General features: G+C 42.1%; 1 protein-coding gene across 4 annotated transcripts in view; it reads left to right on the top strand.

The window, feature by feature from the left end:
• Positions 1 to 22,857, top strand: part of GRID1 (glutamate ionotropic receptor delta type subunit 1) — a 545,174-nt gene that overhangs the window by 417,017 nt on the left and 105,300 nt on the right. For all 4 annotated transcript variants that reach the window (XM_026116758.2, XM_064513740.1, XM_064513738.1 and 1 more), the window contains exons 5-6: positions 476 to 529; positions 13,679 to 13,852. In XM_026116758.2, coding sequence (XP_025972543.1) covers positions 476 to 529; positions 13,679 to 13,852 — 228 coding nt within the window. The remainder of the gene's footprint in view (positions 1 to 475; positions 530 to 13,678; positions 13,853 to 22,857) is intronic.

Raw genomic sequence — 22,857 nt, 5'->3', positions numbered from 1 at the left:
CTAACTATCAGAGTTGTATTAAGACAGAGGTATAGAAGTATATTTTCAGACGTTGAAAACAAACCCTACCTACAATGATCCTTTAGAAATATCATCCCGTGGAAGTTAAATCTTATATACGATGGGAAAGACATTATCTTCTGCCTGCAGCTGTGCATCATAGGATCCCTTATCACGCTGCCGTAGCACCCTGTTGCAATATGCCTTCATGATGCCGGTGCAGAATATCTTCCTGGTACAGGGTACTTGGGTTTAGATACTGAAGTCAGAGGAATGTGACTGCAACCAGTAAAATACCTTTCTGTCAAGTAGCAATGGAATAGATGAAAAGAGCTTTACTGAAACAAAGCCAGTAGCAACTGAAAGCAATCAGAATGACCTTTATAGTAGTACCTTTTAAATGTAAGTTATCTCTTGAATATGTTTCACCTGTTTTATTTATTTTTATTATTATATATTTTTTTTATTTTTGTAGGCTGTGGAAACCAACCTTGCTTCAAAGGATAGTCACTGGGTCTATGTAAATGAGGTAAGAAAGCCAAAAGAGACAAGATAGCTTGGTACATTCACTCATCACCGTCTTTTGTTTCATATGTTTTGATACACCAAACTCAACCAAACTGTTTGATACACCGAACTTACCATCGTTGCTTTTTGAATGGTACAGAATGCAAACTGTGTGGCCTCATCGCTCATCTGTCTCATTTGAATTGGCGTAGGCTGAATGCCAAAGGTCAAAGTAAAGCTTCCCGCGCGCGTGTTAGCAGCTGAGAGACTCTGGTTTTTCCCTCGTCACTGTTGACCCTATCTCATTACCTGTTTAGTAAGAAGAGGATATCTCAAAAGAAACCTGGAATAAGTGCATGCATATGTATGCCAGAATCTCACCCTTCCCTGCTATGAAAGCCTACACTCAGACACCGTGAGTGACAGGAAAGAGCGCTGAGGCTACTTGTAGGCTTAGCTTGTTAGAATAGACATTTACATGATGCAAGTCTTTTTTTAGTGCAGAATTGTGTTGGTGTTTTGGCCAAGATCCAGGATAGCATGGAATTAAAATGTGAGATTTCCTTTCTGCAGCAAATGGTAACCTCTCCTGCTACTATGATTATTTATTTTACCCTAGTACTGAGATGCCCTATTGGGAATTGGTGCTGACTCATATTTAAAAAGCCATGGAAAGCTTGAAGTGTTGTACCATACATAATCATTTATACATCATTGGTTGTTCAGGATAAATTGCACTATTTTGTATACTTCTGTTTTTAATAATGATTTGTTAAAGTATAGTAAAATATGTAAGTTAAAAAGAGCTAAGTATATTCACTGTTTCATATTTATGTTTTAAACACGTAACCTCTAATTTAATAACGAATTCCTTTGTTAATTTCTCATTGCTTTCTTTGCACCTAGCTAATAATGTTGGATAGACTATTTTTAATAATAACTATAAATTGCGTTGTGTGGCACTAGAAACGCTCTGTAATTAAATAGAAGGATGGAGAAAGGGAGTGAAATCTCTGCTTATAAAGACTTTATAAATCCTTTCTAGTTCTTGTTACATTTATGCACCTCCTGATTTGTCAGCTGCAGTAACGGCCCAGCACAAAATATCAGCAATATGCCCAGAGAGTCAGTATTTATATTCACATAAAGATAATACAGGGCATATTGCCCTAAACATTTATGGAGAGGGGCTACTTGTGAATTTGTTACTGCTGTGGTTATTATTCAGATGTTAAAATTCACCTCATGAAGCCTGAATCTGAAACATCCCAAATAAAAGTCTTCAGTGCTTGTGCACAAACATATCCATACGTACAAATACACATCAGAAAAGGTGTCTAGCTTGCTCTTGCTTTGAGAACTCTTTTTTTCCCCTCTCTGTTGCTAGGGACTGGGTGGGGAAGCTATGATAACAAAATGTGAATCTAAAGTATAAATTAATTCTTCACAAGACAAGAAAAAATTAGATTGTCCATATCACCTAAAAAAGTAGAGAGGTCTTGTTGCTACAGGTGCATGTACCATATATATTCTTTATTGATAAATATCAATGCACAAACTTACAAATACCCCCAAATGCAGTTGAATTCAAATAGACAGTTACAGAAACTTCAGATTCGTGAAACTGGAGAAAGACTATGCAGCCTAAAAGAGGAGGAACTGTCTTGATTGTTCCCTTTTTGATAGGAAGCGTAGGTCTTTGCTTAAAGATACTGTGGAAGGAAGAATCTTTGAACATCCGCATGAAATTTATCTATAGAATGATAGATTTGTTAGGGCTTGCTTATTATTTGGTATTATGTATACCCCTATGCTAGCAGTAAGACAAACTGGTTATCCTCAACCCATATACATTTTTCCATTTGGTATCAGTGAGGACTGCATGGGTACTTGATGGAAAATAAGCCGTTCTCTGACTGGATGTTGATACGTGGATCTGATTTGCAGAATGGAGTTAACTTTTAATAACCTCCTAGCACAGTCATTCATATTAACAGTCAAATCAGCTCTTTTTGATGTAATTCCCCATGAGTAAAAAGATGCCAAATAGTGAGCCACTCCTTTGTCTCCTCCCAGGCAGATTGAGAGAGGCTGAGGACCCTACACTTTCCTGCTCACCATACGGTCTGTGTGATCTAGCAAGCCTGTTGCAAGGAAGAACAGAGATAGGGCTAATTAACCTGAAGGGACAATAGTACAAAGCAAGTCCCATACTCAGGAGAGCACAATGGCAGTATTTCCATTTAGGTTCTTTGTATGAAGAGCATAGGATTGTAGAAACAAGTTGCATAGGCATTTCCCAGCTCAAGGATCCGTATAGGGGCCTACATAGATACAGAATAGGCCCATGTAGGGTATATAGGCCTTGCTATAGTAAGAATGAAAATATAGCACAGTATTATTTCTACAAGGGGTTTATTATTAAGATTTACTGGAAGTAAATCTACTTTAATCTCTCTGTAATGATAACGGAAAAAATCTAGAAGTTTTTTTTCCTTTATCATTCCTCTGTCCCATACTGCAGGATAGAAGTTAAATTTCAGAGTTGGAACTAATTTATCCCTTTAATTTTGTTGACTAATCAACACCACCAAGCTTGTGATGGGCTAACTTAAAACCATACGGCTGGTAAGTTTGCTACACTGCAGATGAACAGATGTGGAAGCTCAGAGTTAGAAGTGCCACTCAAGTGCTGTTGTCAAGATCCTACATGTGCTGGTTTCCAGTGGCCCGAGTCGCTCTGCTGAGGCATCCGTTCAGACTGGGTGCCATCGGTGGTGCAGGGACTCGGCCATCTGTAGAAAAAGGCTCGTGCATTGGGAGATGATCTGTTGGGTGACACTGCAACATAGCAATGGCGAGTTTGCCAGGGTAGGAGCGAATACAGAAGGATGGTTCTCAGTAGGGAGTGGCATGTCCTCACGTGTCCTCTTGGAGGTCATCATTTGACTTTCCCCTCATCTTCCAATATGTCGTAAAAAAAACCTTAGTGTTTTACAAAAAATATTTGTAAAATGTATCCGCTTTTCTCATGTCAGACATTTTATGTTTTAAACTTGCAGATCTGTCAAAACTAGTGGAGTTTGGAGGAGTAAAAAGATAAACATATTTCTAGGCATGCTTCCCCCTTCTTTCTTCAATGTATGCTTCCCTTTTGTTTATCCAGAAATACTAAAGCATGGTCCTGTATTCATTTGGACGGTAGTTTTACCTGAATTTTGAGTTCAAAATAGGCCAAAGTAGGCCAAGTAGCTTTTCAACAGCTAGAATATTTGTGATTTTGTGTAAAACCTTGGAAAAAAGGAAACAGCTCTTGAAAGCGATGGCTACTCCATATCTAGCTTTGTGTTAAGAATTGCCAAAACCTTGGATTACCATTGACTGTGCTGGAAGTCACCAAAGATGACCAATTTTGACCTTAGAGAAGATCTGTCATGGTGCTCTGTTTATATCTTTGTCATTTATGGCTTTATGTTTTGATGAGACTGCCTACCACCTTCCATAGATATATACTGTTTCTCCTTGTGGCATCACTCTGCCACAGTTGTAGATATCCTCCTTTTTTTGTGCATTTATTTCTTGTCATTTTTCCTGTTTTCCTTTTCTAGTTTTATTTTTCTCTACTTGCATTTCTTTCCCTTTGGTGCCTGACATCAAGCATCTCTGCTGGTTTCTTCTGGCATTCTTTATCCTCCCCTTCCCTCTTTTTTCATGTTCACAGACAGTGCTGTACAGTGCCCAGAGCATACATCTGTGGGAGAGGCAAAAGAGCAGCGCTTGAAACAGGATCTGTATGTGCTTGCACTGGGAGCAATGCTCCAGGAGTCTGTCTGCTTTTTTGTTATCAGCTGTAGTAGGTCTGGGGCTATAAATAGAACTAGAAGCTGTGTTTCTGATTTTGTGAGAAATTTCATGGTTTTGAAATTTTCTCCATTCCAAATGGAGAGAAGGATAAGGAAAATGTTCTGCAAAACTGGACTTCTGGCTGAAAAAATCATTCAGTTTAAACACACTGTTTTGTAATGATATAAAATGCATCCAGATTTTATACTGATATACACTGATGCGTTTAATTCTAATTCCAAGTTTCTAAACTTTCATTATTTTTATATGTAAATCAGTTAAATACAGAAAATAATCAACTGTTCTCCATTAAACAATGGAATGGGTGCTGAATTTGTTTGGTAACTGATTTCCTCTGATTTACAATGTTATACCTACATCTTTAAAAAGTTAAGACAGTAGTCAGTTCAGATTTGATTATAGCTAAGAAAGAATAGGTTAGGAATATAAAGTCAGAAAATAATTGGTGTGAAAGTGATCATGAAATGGCAGCATTCACTATTTGAAAAAGAGGAAGGAGTGAGAACAGGAGAACAAGGATAATGGACTTAAATAAAGAGACTTTCCGACCTCACAGCTTTAGGAAAATAGTAGGGCTTTGGGAAAGATAATAGGAGAAGTAAAGGGTGGCAAAAGAACTGACAGTTCCTTGAGGAGAAAAAAAGTTTATTTTTAAGCACAATAACAAATTATGCCAATGGGAAGAGAAGGCAGGAAGCCTGGTAAGGTATCATTATGGTTGCATAGGGATATCTTTATAGATCTTGAAATCAAAGAGGGATTCTACAAAAAACGTGGGGGAAAAGGGGCAGATAATTAACGAGGAGCACAAAGGGGAAACAAAGTGAATGATTATAAAATCAGGCTGAAGTGCAAAATGAGTCATACCAGGTTTCATAAAAAGCAACAAGAAAAGATTAGATCTAGCAGAAGGTAAAGGAAGGTGTAAGGCTATTGCTGAATGGAAAAAGCAGGTGGGGTTTTAATGTTTTTACTGACTTATTTGCTTCTGGCATTATAAAAAGGGTTAACCAAACTGTTAAAAAATACGGCTCTACTACTTTGAGATTATTTTGGTAAGTCTGAGGTAGTCCGAAGTCCACCAGGTGAAATTCAATATAGAGGAGTGCAGAGTACTTCAGGTGCAGCTGCAGAATGAGGAAGAGCTGGTGAGCATCTGCAGGAGCAACTTGGGCTCATCAGGGAAAATAAACAGAATATAAATCAATACTGTTGTGCTCTTGCAAGAAAATCTGCTCCTCAGATATATTAATGGAAAGCCTTGTAAGATAAGGGGGCAGTTATTTTGCTGTGCTTGATGCCAGCGAGGCCTTGTTGGAACAGTATTGCAAGTTTTGGACGAGAAACTTTAAAGAAAGAAAGAGGACATGGAACAATTTCTAAATCTGGAGAAGAGCAAATAGTATGATCAGAGTTTGATAAAATGTGACCTGTGAGGAAAGGTTGAAAGAATTGGATTTGTAAGTAAGAGTGTAGCAGTAGAACATACATAATGCAAAGAGGAATGTGATCACTTGTTCACTCTGCAAAGATAAGGAGAAAGCAATTTAATCTTCAACAGTAAGAATTAGATTGAGTATCAGGAAATATTTGATAATCTAAATATGGTAATGAATAGGAACAACTTCCTTGGTTACTTGGTTACTTTCTTCCATCTCATCACCTCTCTAACTTAACACCTCCTTCTGCTACTGTTTCACTCCCCACCCCCCTTCCAGCATCCTACTCACATTATTTAAGTCTGCTAAACATTTTCAGATCTCAGTTTGGAAACAGAAATACAACTGTATTATGATTGCCACTGGAGCTGGTGGTATTACTTTTCTGATCTGCATGTTCTGTTCTAGTTTTTTTCATGCATCTTGTCTCAATATGCGTATGACAGTGAAAGTTTATACAAATAGTCACTACATATACTTGTGTTCAGATCATTTACTTAATATCTTTGCTGACAAACATGAAGTTTATGGGAACTGTGTCTCATATTTGATTTCCAGTCAGCTTGGAAATCCATCCTTCTCGGTCTACTACTGAGCAAGCTGGAGTGAGTGCATTTGATTAGATGCTGTCAGCCAAATCCACCTTCGGGGTAGCTCCAGTGATTTGACTTAGCCAGGGATGAGTTTAGCATTATATTTCTGGATATCAGTCATCTGAAATGGAGGAGTATATTGTAGTTGTATGTAGTTTTGATAGAAAGATGCATAGCAATGAATTGCTGACACTTTCAGTGCTTTAAAAATAGATTTAATTATAAGATGTGAAAAGTAAGTCTGAAAACTAAAGGTTAGAGCTTCTACTTGACTACAGTTTTCATTTGTTGCTTTTCCATTGAACTGATTCTGTTTGATCCAGATTAACCCTCATCAGATCAGATACAAAGGGGTCTTTATTATTAACACACAATAACCTATTATTACTCTGATTTTTCAGTCCTAGAATTACCACATTCAGTACCACATGCAGTAACAAACGCTGAAATTCAACCTATTGTTCGCTACTAAATTTTCAGACTGGGAACCTGGGGATAGTGGGCAGAACAGGTGGAAGTTTGACATTAGTTCCTTACTTTCTAAATGATCGAGTTATTTCATGGTGCTCTCTAGGAAAGGAAGGTACTGGGTGGGGGGGATCCTCCTGATAGATCAGCCAGCGGCCTGTGTGGGTAATTGTCACCGCGAGACACTTAAGGAAAGGAGGAGACCGTTCCTCTCTATTAAAGCAAGGCTTTGTTCATTGTAAAACTGTGTCATGCAGTTTTCCATTGCATTTTTTCCATGAGCCACAGCAAAGTTTCCAGAATTAAGCCTTCTAAAAGAGGGAGAAACCACATCCTTGATCGTCTTGGTAGATGCACTAGCACAGCTCCCGATGCTTGTGCCTGTCCACAGGGACCGCACAGTGGGTGTCCGTATTTCTGTGTTGTACATACAGTATAATGCTGTGCAGGGTAGCTTGACTCTGAGGTTGAATATGGACTCATCTGTTTAGCACTAAGAAAAACTTGTTCTATTATTTGTCCTGTTTAAAAAGGAAACAAACAACCTATGCTGGAATATTGTAGGCTGGGTAGCAGAAAGGTAAGTTGTATTCATAATGGCTCTTGCAAAATCAAAGCTCCATTTTATTGTTTGAATGTTGCAGGCCAGCCCATCGCATTGTGCTGGGCTCAGCTTAACAGCTAGGGCTTTTTAAAATTCATCAATACCTTTATTTTGCTTATTATGTACAACGCTGGCCATAAATACAGGTATTTAAACGCCAGGGATAAGTTTGTTACTGATGAAAATCTGTTTTCAGTAAGAAATCTGAAATACATAGCTCGAGGCTAATAGCTGCAGGAGTTGAAGTATCCTACAGATTCAAAATCTATAGGAAAGCAAAATATTTGGTAGTTAGATAGATGAAACTCTTGTAAGCTTCAATTGCAAAATAAAAGTAAAGCTAAGTAACATCCAGAAAGGGCTGCTCTTGGACATTTTCTCTTTTCAATCTGCAGAAATGGAATGGAAAAGTTGGAGGCAGTAAGCACAGAGAAACTGCTATAGCAATTGCAACAGCAGTGTACTTGGATAACTTCTTCCAGGCTGTGATGATACTTGTCAGAAGAAGCCCTGACAGTTGTTGAGGAGGGGGAGAAGGGAAAAGCGAAGTAGGAAGAAAATGCCTTGTAATTTCTGCAGGAGTAGTAATGAAAAGATTGGAAAATACGGGTAGAGTACAAATTTCATCAGGGCAAGAGGCCTCAGGCAGGAATTTCGTGTGCCAAGGAATGGGGTTACTCCAAGCCGTGGTGGGATGATGTTACCCAGAGTGGTTGGGTAACCACAGTGCTCAAATAAGAGTCCAAAATTTTAGACTGCAGTTGACCTTATTCTTCCCTTTGGACCAGTGACACGTTCTGTGTGATGGCGGTGGTGCTGCCAGCGGCTGAATTTCTAGACATTCAGCAGATTAATAAGGCATTCGCAGATGCAACGCAGCTGAACAGCTAGAGCCAAGTATGAAAAAAATTCTGGTTTTGTCATGTGTTTTTCTTTCCCCTTTCAGCCCGTTCCCTCTGAACACTTTTCCCCTCAGCCCTTACTGGACTCCAGCTCAGTCCTCTCATTTCTGCTGTGTTCATAGGTCCTTCACCACCATCTCACTATCTTTAAGAGCTGGTTGGTTATATGAGGAATGAGAAAGTGTTGCATTCTCTCTGTCCTGGTATGACATATTTCTGATTTTCCATTTGTACCCCACAGCTCCACTGCTTTATATCTTTTCTTTTATCATGTTAGGTGTGCCCAGTAAATCCATAGTTACCTGTCCCCTTGCTTTGAGAATCAAATGATTTCTCAGTCATCATGTGGGCACTTACTTTCCTCTATAAAAAATTTTTCGAAAGGTTCAGAAAAATGAGAGAAGAGGATACCAATTACCAAATAAAGTGAGTCTCAGCAAACTACTTTATCTCCCTTTTCCCCGAGGGTAGCACGTAGGTAGGTGTTAGACAATACGTGATGAACAGTGTTTTCCTGTTGCAGGACTTGTAGAGGAATCTGGAGGAAATTCATGGCTTGGGAAGAAAGATCCCTTAGGAATGCAGTGTTTGTTCTTTGCTTTTCTTTTTTGCTAGAAAACCCTGTATTATATGATCTTTGGCCGACCAACAGTGAGATCCAATGGCCTGTGCAAATTGTCATGGCTTCGTTTGTACTTCAGTAGAACTAGGACTGTCTGATGAACTGGAATTTCAGTCAATCTTTGTGTGTGTATTCTTAAGTACAAAAAGGCTTTTTAAAATAATCATTTGGAGTAATAATGCATGCATTTCTTCTGAGATCAAGAAGCAAATAAATCTTTTATACTTTCCCGTGTCTTACTTTGTTTGAGAAAAGCAGAGTTTTTAAAGCTACTTCACAAACGTAAGTAGGGCAAGCATTCTAAGAGCTGTGTAATCTTTTCAAATTATACAAAATGCACAGATTTTAAAAAAATCAAAAAATTGAATAGGAATCATAGAAACGCTCTGTGGAAAATTTCTTAAGATTTAGCAAATGACATTTTTCAAAGCAGAAGTTAATAATTTGCATGTCTAAATTTATTCCAATTTGTTTCCAGGTAATCTGTATTTATTACTTGCCCAGAAAAATTGTGCTTCTTTCAGCTGCTACCTTTGGCATGGCAGAAGTTTTTCCATGAAATGTTTAATTTCCTCTTTCTTCATATACCCTTGAAAAGGAGTGTGTGTGTGTGTGTGTGTGTATATACATATATATATATGCATATATATGTATTTTTTATATATATGTATGTATGGAACAGTGCTGCGTATGTACCTGCAACCCACTCAAAATAATTTGTAGGGTACAGAACTGACCTAATTCTGTTGCTGTTGAATTACGTGGAAACAGTGTCCATCAGCTAGCAGTGAGGTTAGACCAGTTTTTTGTTATGAGTTCTCTTAACAGTGAAATCCACATTAAAATCAATGGTAATTTACTGTTTTGTCCAGTTTCTGATAATGTCATTTTGCATGCTTTCCATTTTTTCCAATACAATAACTTTTCAGTATGAAATAATATTTTGTTAAAGCAGAGGATCTTTTACTGTACAGGCGCTCGCTATGATCTGAGAAAGACTGCTTGCCATGCAGCGTGGAGTCCTTATGTCTATAAATAGAGCTAATTCAATGAAATTGTAAGTGCATCCCTGCAGGAGTTTTTAGGGGTACTGGGTAATAGGAGAGGTGAGGTGGTATTGGGTGTGTGGGAGGACGGTGGGGATGGGAGTTTGGCAGGTGGTCTGCGTGCAGACTTGTATTAAAATGTTGTCTGTGCTATGAAAAATGGATTGTGCCCTTGCCTTAAAGGATTAACCTTTATATATATATGTGTGCGTGTTCATGTGGGATGTGGGGAAGCCAGCATAATGTTAAGTTTGAATAAATCTATCTACACTGTAAGCTGTCATGAATGTTTTAAAACCAGCTTATAGAAGGATGCTTTCTGGATTTTTAACAAGTGAGACTAGTGTCCCTTTATAGATTTGCATAGTACATTCAGGAGAATTAAAATAACCCAACAAATAGTATTGATCCTAATGCAAAAATTCCCGATAAATCTGCAGCTTGTGTCCATGAGTATCCTGGTCCTCATTGCCATTCGCTTTAATCCTCCAATTTTCTCAGGGACATGCTTTCTGGAAATATCTTTTGGTCCTTTTAAATTATTAATGTCATTAAAATTTATAATTTTCTGTCATTACCTCTAGGAAAATAGAGATTTTAATGTGAAACATAATTGTCTCATTTTGCAATTTGTGTTATGATAGTTGAGCACAACTAGAGCAGATTTGAATATTCCCCTGAGCAAAATGGCTAGGTATTACAGACCCGCCCAAGTTCTCGGGGTGCAGATAAATGAGTAGATAGATGAGGGCCACAAATGACCAGTATTTGTGTGCAAATAGACAGATGAATGAGCGCCACAAATTTTTCAAGGTCGAACTTCAGCACGCATATGCTGTGCGCACAGAAAAAGTAGGGAATTAGGATCTGTTTATTTTTTTCCCCTTGAAGCCCCTCTCGGGCGCAGGCAGAAGGCAGCACCCGTGCTGGGGAAGGGCCCGCGCCGCGGTGCAGCAGCGTGGCGGGAGCGGGCGGGCGTTTGGCGGGGCCGGCCCCGCGGGTAAGCTACGTTTGCTTGAAAAACCTCTAGGACTAAATTAAATACTTCACTTAGTTGTTGGTTTCACAGCGTAAAGAAACATTTCATATCATGTACATAAAGGAAAGAAAACACATTGCTTTTAAATACATAACTAGACAAAATAGAGCTTAATTACAAGATCAGCGTAAAATGTTTTTTTTCCCCTGCAACTCCCAGGCTTAGACCGATTTTTCGAGTATGTGCTGTTATTCTGAGGGATGCAAAAGCAAGAGCCAGCTTCGCCTACATTCGTGTCCCCCTTTTTGGCTTGCTTCTCATGTTCGTCCCCGCCGGGTTGCAGGGGCCTTCCTGCGCGCGGTGCGGCCAGAGCCGCCAGCCCTGGGGAGCGGGGCTGCCGAGGGGCTCCGGCTACAGCAAAGAGCTTTTCTTCCCACCCCTTCCAGCAGCCTTTTGAATAGCCTCTACGTTGCCAAAATGAAACCCTGTTTCCAAAGTGGAGGTGTCATTTGCTGATGCCAGTGGCCACCAGCTGAGGAAAATGCCAGCGGCCGGGCTGCGCTCCCTTGGCGTCACGCGCCGACCGAGGCGGCGGGGACCCGGCAACCCTCGGCTGTCCCCGCAGAGCAAGGTGGCACTTCCAGAGCTGTCTTCAGCCCCATTCGGCTGCTGGATTTCACTCCGGAGGCTCCTGTTTTCCTTCCCCGACTGCAGGCACCGTACGGTGCCCTGGTTCTTGCCTTGCGTTCACTTGCTACCTGTAGCTAAGAGGGAAGAATCTGGGATAACGTGTCTAAAAATAATTGATTTTCTCCACTATTTTACCTGTGGAGATCCCATCGAAGAAGCAGGTGTGACCTGCGCGTTGCAGTTAGGCTGCGTGTAGCGTTTTGACATAGAGGTGGTGGGGTGCATCGCTTGGCTGACACACCATCTGCGTTAGGCGAGGTGGCCCGAAGGCTTGGGTGACCCGTGCTTGTGTTTCGAAAGGCTTCCCCTCCTCCCAGCCGCTCGCTCCGAGTTTGCTGCCGGCGGATGCAGCCTGGAGGGTTACGAGTTGAAGGGGTCCCATAGGAACGACCCCCCGGAGGCCGCGGTGGCAGAAGCCCCGATGTGCTGCACGGCTTTGCCGCCTCGCGGCCACCGAGGCAGGAAGTCACGGGCAGCAGCCGTCCGGAGGTCTGCGGGCTTGCGGGACCTGCGGTGGCTCCCTGCAAGGCGACAGGGGCACCCTTGACTTTCCTAATAAGCCTCAAAAGCTTTGGCTTCTAGAAGAATATATTTATTTTCTAATTTTTCTGTTTCTTTTTCTCTGCACTGGTTGGTCTCTCATTAATACAAAGGATCTCACCCTCTGCAAAGTTAAAAATTCATACTCCCAAAAAAGATGGGGAAACTGGCAAAACGAACTAAATGGAGCCAAAGCTACAGTACTAGCAAACTGCAGCAAGTAATTATAACAACCCCACAGTCATTTCACTCACAGCTTGACACAGCAAATGGCAAGAAAACAAAATATTTATTTTCCTGAATGTTAAAAATAGGGGCCGAGGCTCACTCCTGCTGACGGCAGTCCCAAGGTGCGGGTCCCCGGTGATGGGCAGGGGTAGGGATGGCTGCCCACGGTCCCGGCAGCCCCTGCTGTGCCCAGGCCTGGCGCTGGCGGTGCGCGGGAGCCGGGCTGCGGAGCGGCTCCCCACGGATGGGGCGCCCGGGCGGCGAGCGCGGCCGGCAGCCCGGCTCTCCGTGGGGCACTCCTGGCAGGAAACAGCCGTCACAAGCCGTGCCGCTCGTACGATTTCAGGGATCAGCTACGCCCCGACTTTCACACTATTTTTTCTACGGTAACAAAAGTTTATTTTTTTTTAAATACAAAAGAAGTGGCGTGTGTAGTGTGTTGGCTTCAGCCACAGCGCAAGGGCAGTAGATGTAGGCTTTGTCCTCAAGTGAAATGGGAGGCTGGGACGCGGGCAGGTCGGCAGAGCAGCTCTGGAGGTGCCAGGCCTGGAGAGGGGAGCGTCCTGTCCTTGAGGTTTCCTTGCTCCTTATCCCACATTAGTCTCTGTGAGGAAACGTGTCCTTCAATATGTCAACTCCTTCCACAAAGTTCACCCTATTCTTGATTTCTTTTCCTAACTCAGGGAACTTCAGAAGATTTCCTTCCATCGTTATCGGTCCTAGCCTGCAGAAATGATCTGCTGTTCTTATGGGAAAAGATACTTCTTGTAAAGATGGTTGTACTTTGCATTTGTGGTTTTGTTCTGGGGATGCAGTGAGATTCTGTTCCTTTAAACCAAAGTTCTTTCTGTATAAATGTGGTCTAGACACTGACTGAAGGCTCTTGCTCCTTATTTACAACCTACTGAGACCATGTCTGTACTTTACAATGAGGAATTATCTCCCCAGTGTGTTAGGATTGCCAAGGCAGATGGTACTGTGTTAAGCTGTTTTCTTTTCTGTTTCAGATGATGCATAAAAAAAATACCATCACTGTTATTAAACACAAAATAGGATTGTTTGGCCCAGACTAAACATGTGCATGTGTCATTTTTTTCTTCCATTGTCTGTTTAGAAACATCTATCAACTAATGAAAGGAACGTATAAAACATGTGGATAAGTATATGTTTCTAAAAGTCCATGTCTCCATTTGCAGGAAATCACTGACAATGAGATACTGGAGCTGGTGCATAGTGCTCTGGGGAGGATGACAGTTATCCGGCAAATTTTCCCCCTCTCAAGGGACAACAACCAGAGGTGCATGAGGAACAACCACCGAATCTCGTCGCTGCTCTGTGATCCCCAGGAAGGCTATCTTCAGATGCTGCAGGTCAGTCGCTGTGCCCAGCAGGAAGGTCCTCCTTAGGAATTTGATCTGAGATGGTTTTCTGTGACTGTGTAACTTCAGAGTAGATTAAGAAGGAAGAATAACATGAGTACACTTAGATCTGAACATGTTGCTTTTGGTCAACTTTTTCCTGGCTTAAGTTAATTATTTGTTTTATTTCCCAGGACTGATGGCTTTAGATCTGATGTTATGTTTGTAAAGTATTAGAAAGCGATTGTGCTAACTCACAGCTGATTTTGGATATTTCATGCTGTTAAGAACCTTTGTGCTGTTACTGCTTATTATTATGTTTTTGCCTATTAGACATCTGATGCGAAAGAGTTAATCTGTGAGGATAACAGGACTCTGATAGGTATTGGGCTGTGGAGCATTTCATATTTAGTGAAATGGCCTGAATCCAGCTGATGTATTCAATCTGTCCCATTTCAGTAGTCTCAGAAATCTCTAGCAGCTGATAATTGTCTGAGCGTGTGAAATATGCACTACTAGTTCTCGTTCCAGATTTTGGTAACAGATTTGACTTTGATGTAGGCAACGTCAGGGCTTCTTGTATTTTTCTTACAGTAATTCAAGTTTAAGCTTAATTTCAGGTGCCGTTTCCAAGGACGGTACGGTAACTGAGAAATGCAGGAATCAGACTTTCAATGGGACTCTGTGAATCTGGGTTACTTTAGGTGCTGTTAAGAATCTCATTCCTAGTACTGTGGGAGGTGCTGGATTAAACAAAAAAACTTTGGAGAGCCTGAGCATGTAAGCTTGACCAGAACCATTTTATGGCAAATGAAGTCTTTCTGTTAGGTGGTGCGGGTAAGGATGTGATGGTTGAGCATGGGAAGTGCCAGCGTGGGTGCTGTGTGTTAGCGTGGGGTGCGAAGGGCTCGGTCAGGCAGCGGGGAGCAGGCAGGCGGCCGGCTGGGCTGCGGCAGCCCGGCGAGGAGAGCGTCCTCCCCGGCGGGTGCCGGCCTGGCAGAGCTGCCGCAGCGCCCGGAGCCTGTGCGGAGGGAAGCACTAGGGAGGTTTCCCGGGAGAGACGGAGGCAGGCGAAAGGCTTGCCAAGGGACCTCTGCGGGGATGTTTCTTTTATGGGTTTGTGCCCTGCTCATCGGTTGTAGCTACAGAGATGGAAAACCTTCAAGGGAGAGGTATGGATATTTCCACCTTGAAGCTCTGGCTGGCTCAGGTTCCCCCATAGGCAAAGTTTGCGAAGTGCCAACCCCACGCGTTGCAGCTCTGCCCACTGCTCTGTTCTTCCTGCGCCAGGGAAAGCCCAGTCCCCTCCTGGCCTGCAGAGAAAAGGAGCTTCATTTCTTTATTAGCAACTTGGAGGTACGCTGTAATGAGGAGAAATGCTGCTCGTTTCAGAGAATCAAAGCAATTTCTATCATGTTGAAAAATCTGTCTGTCCTGTACCAACAAATCACTCAAGGGGGAACAGTCTTACATTATGGCAGGATTTTGAATATTGCTGTCTATGCTGGCTTATGCAAAATCTAATTCAGAGAGTCATCTGGAGGACTCTGACAGACCTCTCCAAGCAAGTTGTTATTTGCTAAAACAGTAATTGGTTTGCTAGCATGAATAGCCTCACTCCCTTTTTCTAAACTGACAAGGGCCCTTTAGGAATCTAAACAGTCTTCCTACTGCTTGACAAATGTGAGCTTTGAGAAGCAAAACATCCTCAGGATTCAGATTTTCTGTCTTGCAGAAATACTATGCCACCTTAGAAACTGTCATTAACAGGATGGAATAGTGATGTGATTCTCTGGTCCCTTCTCTCTGATGGATCTTACTTCCCTCTGAACGAAGAGGCAAGGAGAAGGTGCAAGGAGAGTGCTGCTTTCCCTGGGGTGGCAGGTAGGTGCCTTTTGGGAGCCCGTTCCACAGCTTCCATGTCCAGCCCCCCTGGAATAAAACATCCTGAAAGGCGAAGGATGTTGTGCGCTATTACCAGTCCCTCAAGTCAACCACCTCTGAAATAACCTGAATTGCCTTTAGGTTTCTGCAGATTGAATACAGGATGTTTTTAGCATGTGCAGTTATATCTGAAGTGTTCTGTATCTGCCTTTTTTTCCATAGATGTTGCCAAAACATCTTATATAACACCTTGTGGGCACACAGCTTATATTGGTTGCTAAATATGCTGATGTGTTATTACTGGCCCTGCAATTCTGGTACTTCCAATCTTCTGTTTCCTCTCTTTTGCTTAAAAAAATAGTTTTGACCTTTTGCGGTACAGAAGTATATCACTGAATTACCCTGTTGCCAGAGGCTGCAGTAGCTCCCAGCTCTGTGTCAGCGGCACGAATCCACCAGCGGCAGTGACCACCTGCCGGGACTCAGGCCTTGCACAGCTTTAAAGTAGTTTGATTAACACCAGTTTGGAAATCCCTGGTGCATTTTCCCTCAGGCAATTTCATATTAATAATTCTTTGTTGTCAAGGTTTCATACCAGCCATTGTTGGTTAATTATTTATTTAATGACTTTGAAGAAGAATAAGCTAATCTCTGTCAGCCTCTAGCTGTGAGATTTTTATAGGGGAGGATTTAGTGTTTTTAACAAGCTAGTAAAAAAAAAAGAAACATTTACATCATGGATTATTAACTTTGTTCTGGCTAAATTAATGAAAATCTTTTTGGAACAATTTTGTTCTCAGTATCTTTAGTACCATATCCTGGAAAGTTGTTTTTCAGTGGGTGATCATCCCCGCTTGGCATGCTGACAAGGCTTTTAAAGATCAGGCTGTTCTGCAAGCTCATCCAAAAACTCATCTGTTCTGAATGCTTTGTGGAAATCCAATCTTACTCCATCAACTCACTTGTCAAAATTTTGCTCATGCCCTTATTTCTTGCACATATAATATACCCAGCTGGGTTTCTGCTTCCACTGGAGAAAAAGCTTTATAAAGTTTCCCATCGTGGTGGTTTTATTTGAAATCAGAGGACTACATTTATCTCTTATCTTAGTCTTCATACATGATTTTCTGTGTCCATTTCTTCTGCTTTTTCCAAAGTGGAAAGGAGAGAATTTAGACCTTGTTCTCTTCCATTGGCGATGAGCATCCTGTGGTTTCAGCCGTCAGCATTGTCAGTACTGTCTCGCCTGGAGAGATAATACTTAAGCGCCTGTGGAAGCTCTGCAGGATCAGAGACAGATCCAGTTAGTCACAGGTATTCCCAGTACATACCCCTGCACGGCACTTGGATGTTGCTTGCCAGTGTAGAGTGGGATTACCATCACTAAACTGTTTAGATCATCTCAGAGACAGTTTTACATAGTAAATTTGAAGAAATTTTAACGCATAGTCAGCTTCCTCTTTCCAAACCCTTCCCCTGTAAATACTAGTTTGAAGCCTGTCTACAGATTTGGATTTGTGATTGAAATCTTTTTCTTTTACCAGGTTCTTTCTGATGTGTTTAGTTATAAAACCAAAAGTTTTTTGCTGGTAACGTTTTTAAAGAAAGATCCCGCTTTAGAAATGTGGTCCTCTTGCAGTTTTTATTTACTATTTATACAGTTAATAAGTTCAATCTGTATGAGACCCTGTCTTTACTTAAAGCATATTACAGGGACATAGGGCATCTGACATTATTTGGCATGAGCCAAAATATGTAGTAAGATTAAAAAAGCAAAAAGAAGAAGAAAACCCCGGCAAACTGTCACAAAAATAATGAGGTTATTTCTCAGAGGATTCAGAGCCCCACCTCCTTACTTCAGAACTATTCCAGGCGTTGCTTTGACGTGTTTGAAGAGTAGATGTTGAGAAGCGTGGGAGGGTATTCCTTGAAACAGCTACTCTTCTCCATGTGAAAACGTAATCTCATCCTTCGAGGACCATCAGACATCTTTGTAGGTATCTCTTAGCACTTGCTCCTTCAGAGCTGCATTTTTACTTATGAGAGGTCTTCCCTTTAGGAAGTACTGCAATCTAACTACTGTACGTGGAGGTATTTATTGCACGTGTGTGTGGCTGCATAAATATGATAAGGGCCTGATCCTGCAGTTTTACGCAGCTGAGCAGTCTCACTGTCATTTGACCTATTTTACACTGCTGTTACTACTCTGCTGTTAAGCGCTACTGGAGGCAGTAAATATTGGTTGAGCCCTATTAAAAATCTCATAGGGGATTGGTGAGCCACACTTTTCTTTTTCCTTTCGTTGCAAACCTGTATTTGCACATCTCTTCAGCAAAGTCTAATGTGGACATTCAGTCATGGTGAAACTGCCTCTGAGCACTGCAAGAAAGAAAAGTTGCCTTAAATTGACATTAGGGCCTGTTGCAGGGCATAATCTCTCTCTGAAACTGTATGTCATGTCTTTCATACAAAGCGTTGAAGCAGAAGAGCTGGTAAAAATAGCTTGGGTGCCCTCTGGCCCAGTAGGATTTTGTGAGCAGCCTGGAGGCTAGAAGCCACCTAAATCCTGGAATGAGCTTTTGCTCTCAGCTTGGACTCTCTCTTTTGGCCACATGAAGTTCCTTTATATCTATTTGCATAATTAGATATTTAATTGAATTTTTGTTCAGCGCTTCATCAAGAAGCGGACAACACCAACTAGAAGCAAGTACTCCCAATTCTTTATTTTTAAGGCCTCTGAAACCTAGCCTGCACCCATATTTATTTACCTGTTGTGTAGTATGAAACAATAACCTTCTTGTACTCTGTTTTGTGATTCCAGTATTATCTCTGATCCTCTTCCCTGACCCTTAGTGGTGGTCACTTCTCCTTAGCAAGTGCCTCCTGCTAGACTTGCCCGGGACGGTGGGTGTTGGCTGTGCCAGATTTTCAAGACACTTAGTGAGGGAAGCCAATGCCCACAGCTGACAGGCTTGAACGTTACAGATTAGTTCAGGCCTTGTATTATTTTTAATGTGTCGCATAGCATATTGAGTAAGAGCATATTGAGTAAGAGCATGTTGAGTAAGAAACCCCTCATAATTATGATAAAGACTCATAAGAGATGAAGGACATTGGGCATTCAAAGAATATAAACTGTATGGAGGGAAAGGAGTGGTATGAGATGTGTAGCTCAATACAGAGGGAAACATTTTTTAAAAAGCTGGTTATCAATAAGAAATGCCTGAGTGCAGTCTTGCGAGGGAATCTGGAGAAGCCCCATTGTTTGAGACACTTAAAATTAGAATGGACAAAGCACTAAATAATACACTAGTAAAATTCCTTACTGTTAGAGAGATTGACTAAATATACTAGTGAGATCTCTTTCCTGTGGTTTTGTGAAAATCGTGTTCAGGCTTTCATTTGCCTCAGTGATAGTAAATAGCCCTTTGGAAGTTTGAAGCTGACATTTGAGTCTTTAATGAAAGTTTGTTTTTTGACTCTGGTTTCCTCACCAGTGCCAGACTGCTGGCTGTGATTTTGTTCTCCGTGAGCAATGAAGCATTTGTTTGAGCTATACACATCCACAGCAAGTCTCACAATGGGATCTACAAACTAATTTAAGAAAATGAAATAGGTCGCACTCCCAGTCTCTTCCCCCAGTGACATCCGCGTAAGCATACCGTTGCACCGTCAGTCTGCACGGCTCCTCGAAAGGCGCCGCCTCGCGCTAGATGTGATTAGGTCGCAAGGATGTGACCGCGCTTGGCACTACCTGGACTTGGAGAGGCGAAGCCGAGTCTGGAGCAGGCTGGTGTGTGCAGGCGCGGCGGTCTCGCCCCAGGGGGTGACGCTGGCAGGGCCGCGTCCGGCCCCAGCTCCTCTTCCATCTGCTTCCGTCCGGAGCCGGCTGCTGCGGCTGCGCGTGGCCAGCGCTTGGCAGCAGCGGGACGCCGAGACCCAGCTGGGCAGTAGGGTTTTGAAGCGGTGGCATCTGGGTGTCAGCTTGTCTTCCCAGCTGGTCTTTTCGGTGGCCTCGTTTGGCCGGACTCCTGGCTTTGTCAGCAGCTTGGAAGTTGCCCGTGGGCATGGTGTGGGGTCAGCCGTGGTGCCACGCTGTCTTCCCAGGACAGCACTTGCCTATGATTACTGCTTCTGAAGGAGATAAAAGTTATCATTGTATATAGCTTTACAAGTAAAAACGCACTGGGAAATTTTCTGAAATTAATGTAAAAACCTCTATAAAATGGCATTTAATAATATGCTAAGGAGAGATTTGCATTCTCACTAAAAATTTCTGCTCTGCCTCTACTAGTGCATGGTGAGTTTTTTCCTCATTGCAAACTAAAGGTTCCTAATGTCTGAAATAATTTTCAGAATATATACCAGAACATGCCTAAAATTATTCACGTGCAGTGAAAACTCATTAACATACTGGGGAAAGAGTAGTGTTTTCTAACTGATACTTCATAGAACTACAGCTCCTGTCCACGATGATCATTCTTCTCGCAGATGGGTCAAAGAGCACTTCGTTATAGCTTTAGTACCTCCAGCTCTTACAGCTCTCAGCCATCAAGAGGAACAGAAAGTTATAGTTTCTTCCTCCAAACAGGACAAAAAAGAAGCACTTCTATTTTTTGATCTAGGAATTTTTCTTATATAAAAGGGAATGCCTGCAGGCAGGTACGTGTCTTCCCTCCTCCGCTCCCCCGTGCATGTACAAATAGGGGCGATGGGAAACGTGGCAGAGCTTGGGAAACCCAAAGGAGACGATTCCGTTGCCTAGTTTCTTCCTCCTGCTGTGCTTCCAGTTCTGAATGCTACTTGAGGACTAATTTCCGAATGTTTCTCTAGCCTCAGACAGCAAGGGTGGAAACAGGGCACAGCTGATCTCTTCGGTGTCTCAAAAATTCGCTTTCTTGGGTCTTTTTTGCCTGCACTGAGAGTTTGATAGTTAGCTGAAAACTGGAACATGTTTGTACTTGCAGTAACAAGCGCATACAGGCCTCGTCTGAGGAACCCTTTTTGCTTTCACAGCATCACTGTTCTGGAGGTTGCAGGAAACTTGTGTTGTTGCAAATGCACCCTGGTACCTGTGTAGGAGGTTTGGGGGGAAGCCGTTTTTCTCCTAAAATACAGTGACTGATGGTGCCCTTGACAGAGCTTTAAGTATTCAAGTTAATAGCAGCATGTGCTGTGAGCAGGGTTGTTGCGACTCCCTTGCTTTGATGAAGCTGCAAAGGCCTATGGAGTTTCTGATGTGTTAAACGGAATGACATAGAAAATGAAGGAAATAAAGCAAATCATTGCAGCACTGGCTATACTGTGAGATCAGGACAGAATTTGTATGTCTTGTTTTGAGTAGCTTTTTGTCTGTAAGAAGATATACACATAACAATGAATTCAGGCAAAAGCGCCTATGATTAGCAAAGAGGAATGTATTTGAGGGGTGTAAGTATTTTTGCTTTTCTAGCTCAAAAAGAAACTAGGAAAAAAAAGAGAGAAGATAAAAATATAGCTTACAGTAAATAGTAGCAGAAGAGAGCATAGTCCCTTTTTGAAATACCGTTAATTCCGTGTACAGAACAAACAGACTTAGTCTTTAGCTTTCTTTTCCTTCTCTTTTTAGCTGACTGTGGGAATGACCAAAAAACCAACCTGTAGGTCTGAAGAGAGCACGTGTTCAGCTGCGCCAGCGCAGCACTCCTCAGGCATGAGATGAGACTGAGCACCATTCTGCTGTTTTCTAGCATGAAGCTGCTTCCCATTTGGGGTTAAGCGAAGACATTCACTCTTACAGTGGCTGTAAAGGAGCTAGATTTTCCTCTGTACACCACACAGGATCCAAAGGATGCTATTGTCCAAGTCATCAGCATGTTTTGGTTTGCTCTTGATTATTTTTTGCACTTCAAAGAAAGGTACTATTGACCTACAGGACAACCAAAACAATGCTATTATATAAGCATCCTGCCTTCTCTTGTTTTAAATAAACTCAGTGTTTACACACTGAATTTTGATCACTGAACTAAAACCAGATGATTTATCTGAGGCAGGTATATAAAAGACTGTAAGCTTAATGGGGCAAGTTTCTATATTTCTTGTTAAATGATGACTTAACTAGCAGACTCACCAAACATAATGTCAAGAAAAAGGTTGGTTTTGTAATATTACAAATCCAGCTTCAACTGTGGAGGTTTTGCTGTTGGGTTTTTTTCCTAGCTTGCACATTTTCTGGTTTGTAAAGAAGTGTTGGTTGTGTGAATAAAATCAACCTATTCTTCCATAGACTATTGACTCTGCAATGTGAATAGCAGTAAAATGGAGTAATGTATATATACATGTCTTTTTTACTGGAATAAACGTTCAGAGTATGATTATATGAAAAGAGGCATTTTGCTGATAAAAATTACCATGTAGTAATTTTTCGGAGGAAGCTTGCGGTGTAAGAGACCAGGAACAGGAGGTTCCAGTGGAGCAGTGTATAGAGTAGGGTGTGCACAGTAGTCTTTCCGTGGCAAAAAATAACCTGCTGTATGCTCGTCAAGGTTTTCTTCTGTCTTCATACACATCTCCAGATATATGATGGGAGGAAGTAGATTGTATGAAACTTCTCTTGTGTGGACTCTTTCTTGCTGTCGTTCAGTTTATATCTTTGTTTTCCAAGGCAAAATAATGAGAGAAAGGTGATAAAAAGTCAGTTATGGTTCAGCTAAAGTGCATGGCGTAGCTTGGTAAACAAGGGATCGTTTTGATTTGCTCTGCAGCACAGGGTGTTGGAGTTGGATTCATGATCATGCAGGCCGGGATCCTCAACCGGTTCTCTCAAGCGCGCAGCCCGATGCACGTGGGGAGCCGTGTAAGGTCTGCGAAGATCTTCGAGGTCTTCCCCAACAGCATAGCAAGCAGAGAAGGAAAAGCAGCGTGCCCAGGTGTGGCAGGTGTGTCCTGTATTTTGCCCTAGAGCTCTCTACCGGCAAACTAGGAAACCTGTTCTGGGGAGCGAGGCCGCAGTTTTCCAGGAGCAGACTAGAACGGGGCCAAGGGGAGAAAACCCGCAGCAGCGCTGCTCTGCGGCTGCTCCGAGGCAGCTTCACGGGAGCTGCCAGGTAAAAGGGGGGTGTGAGGCGAGCTGCCGTGGTGAGCTGGGAGGGTCG

Source organism: Dromaius novaehollandiae, chromosome 6 (genome assembly GCF_036370855.1).
Source record: "Dromaius novaehollandiae isolate bDroNov1 chromosome 6, bDroNov1.hap1, whole genome shotgun sequence".
Classification (NCBI taxonomy): domain Eukaryota; kingdom Metazoa; phylum Chordata; class Aves; order Casuariiformes; family Dromaiidae; genus Dromaius; species Dromaius novaehollandiae.
The sequence above is the reverse complement of the archived record's forward strand: the minus strand, read 5'-3'. Positions and strand labels throughout refer to the sequence as shown.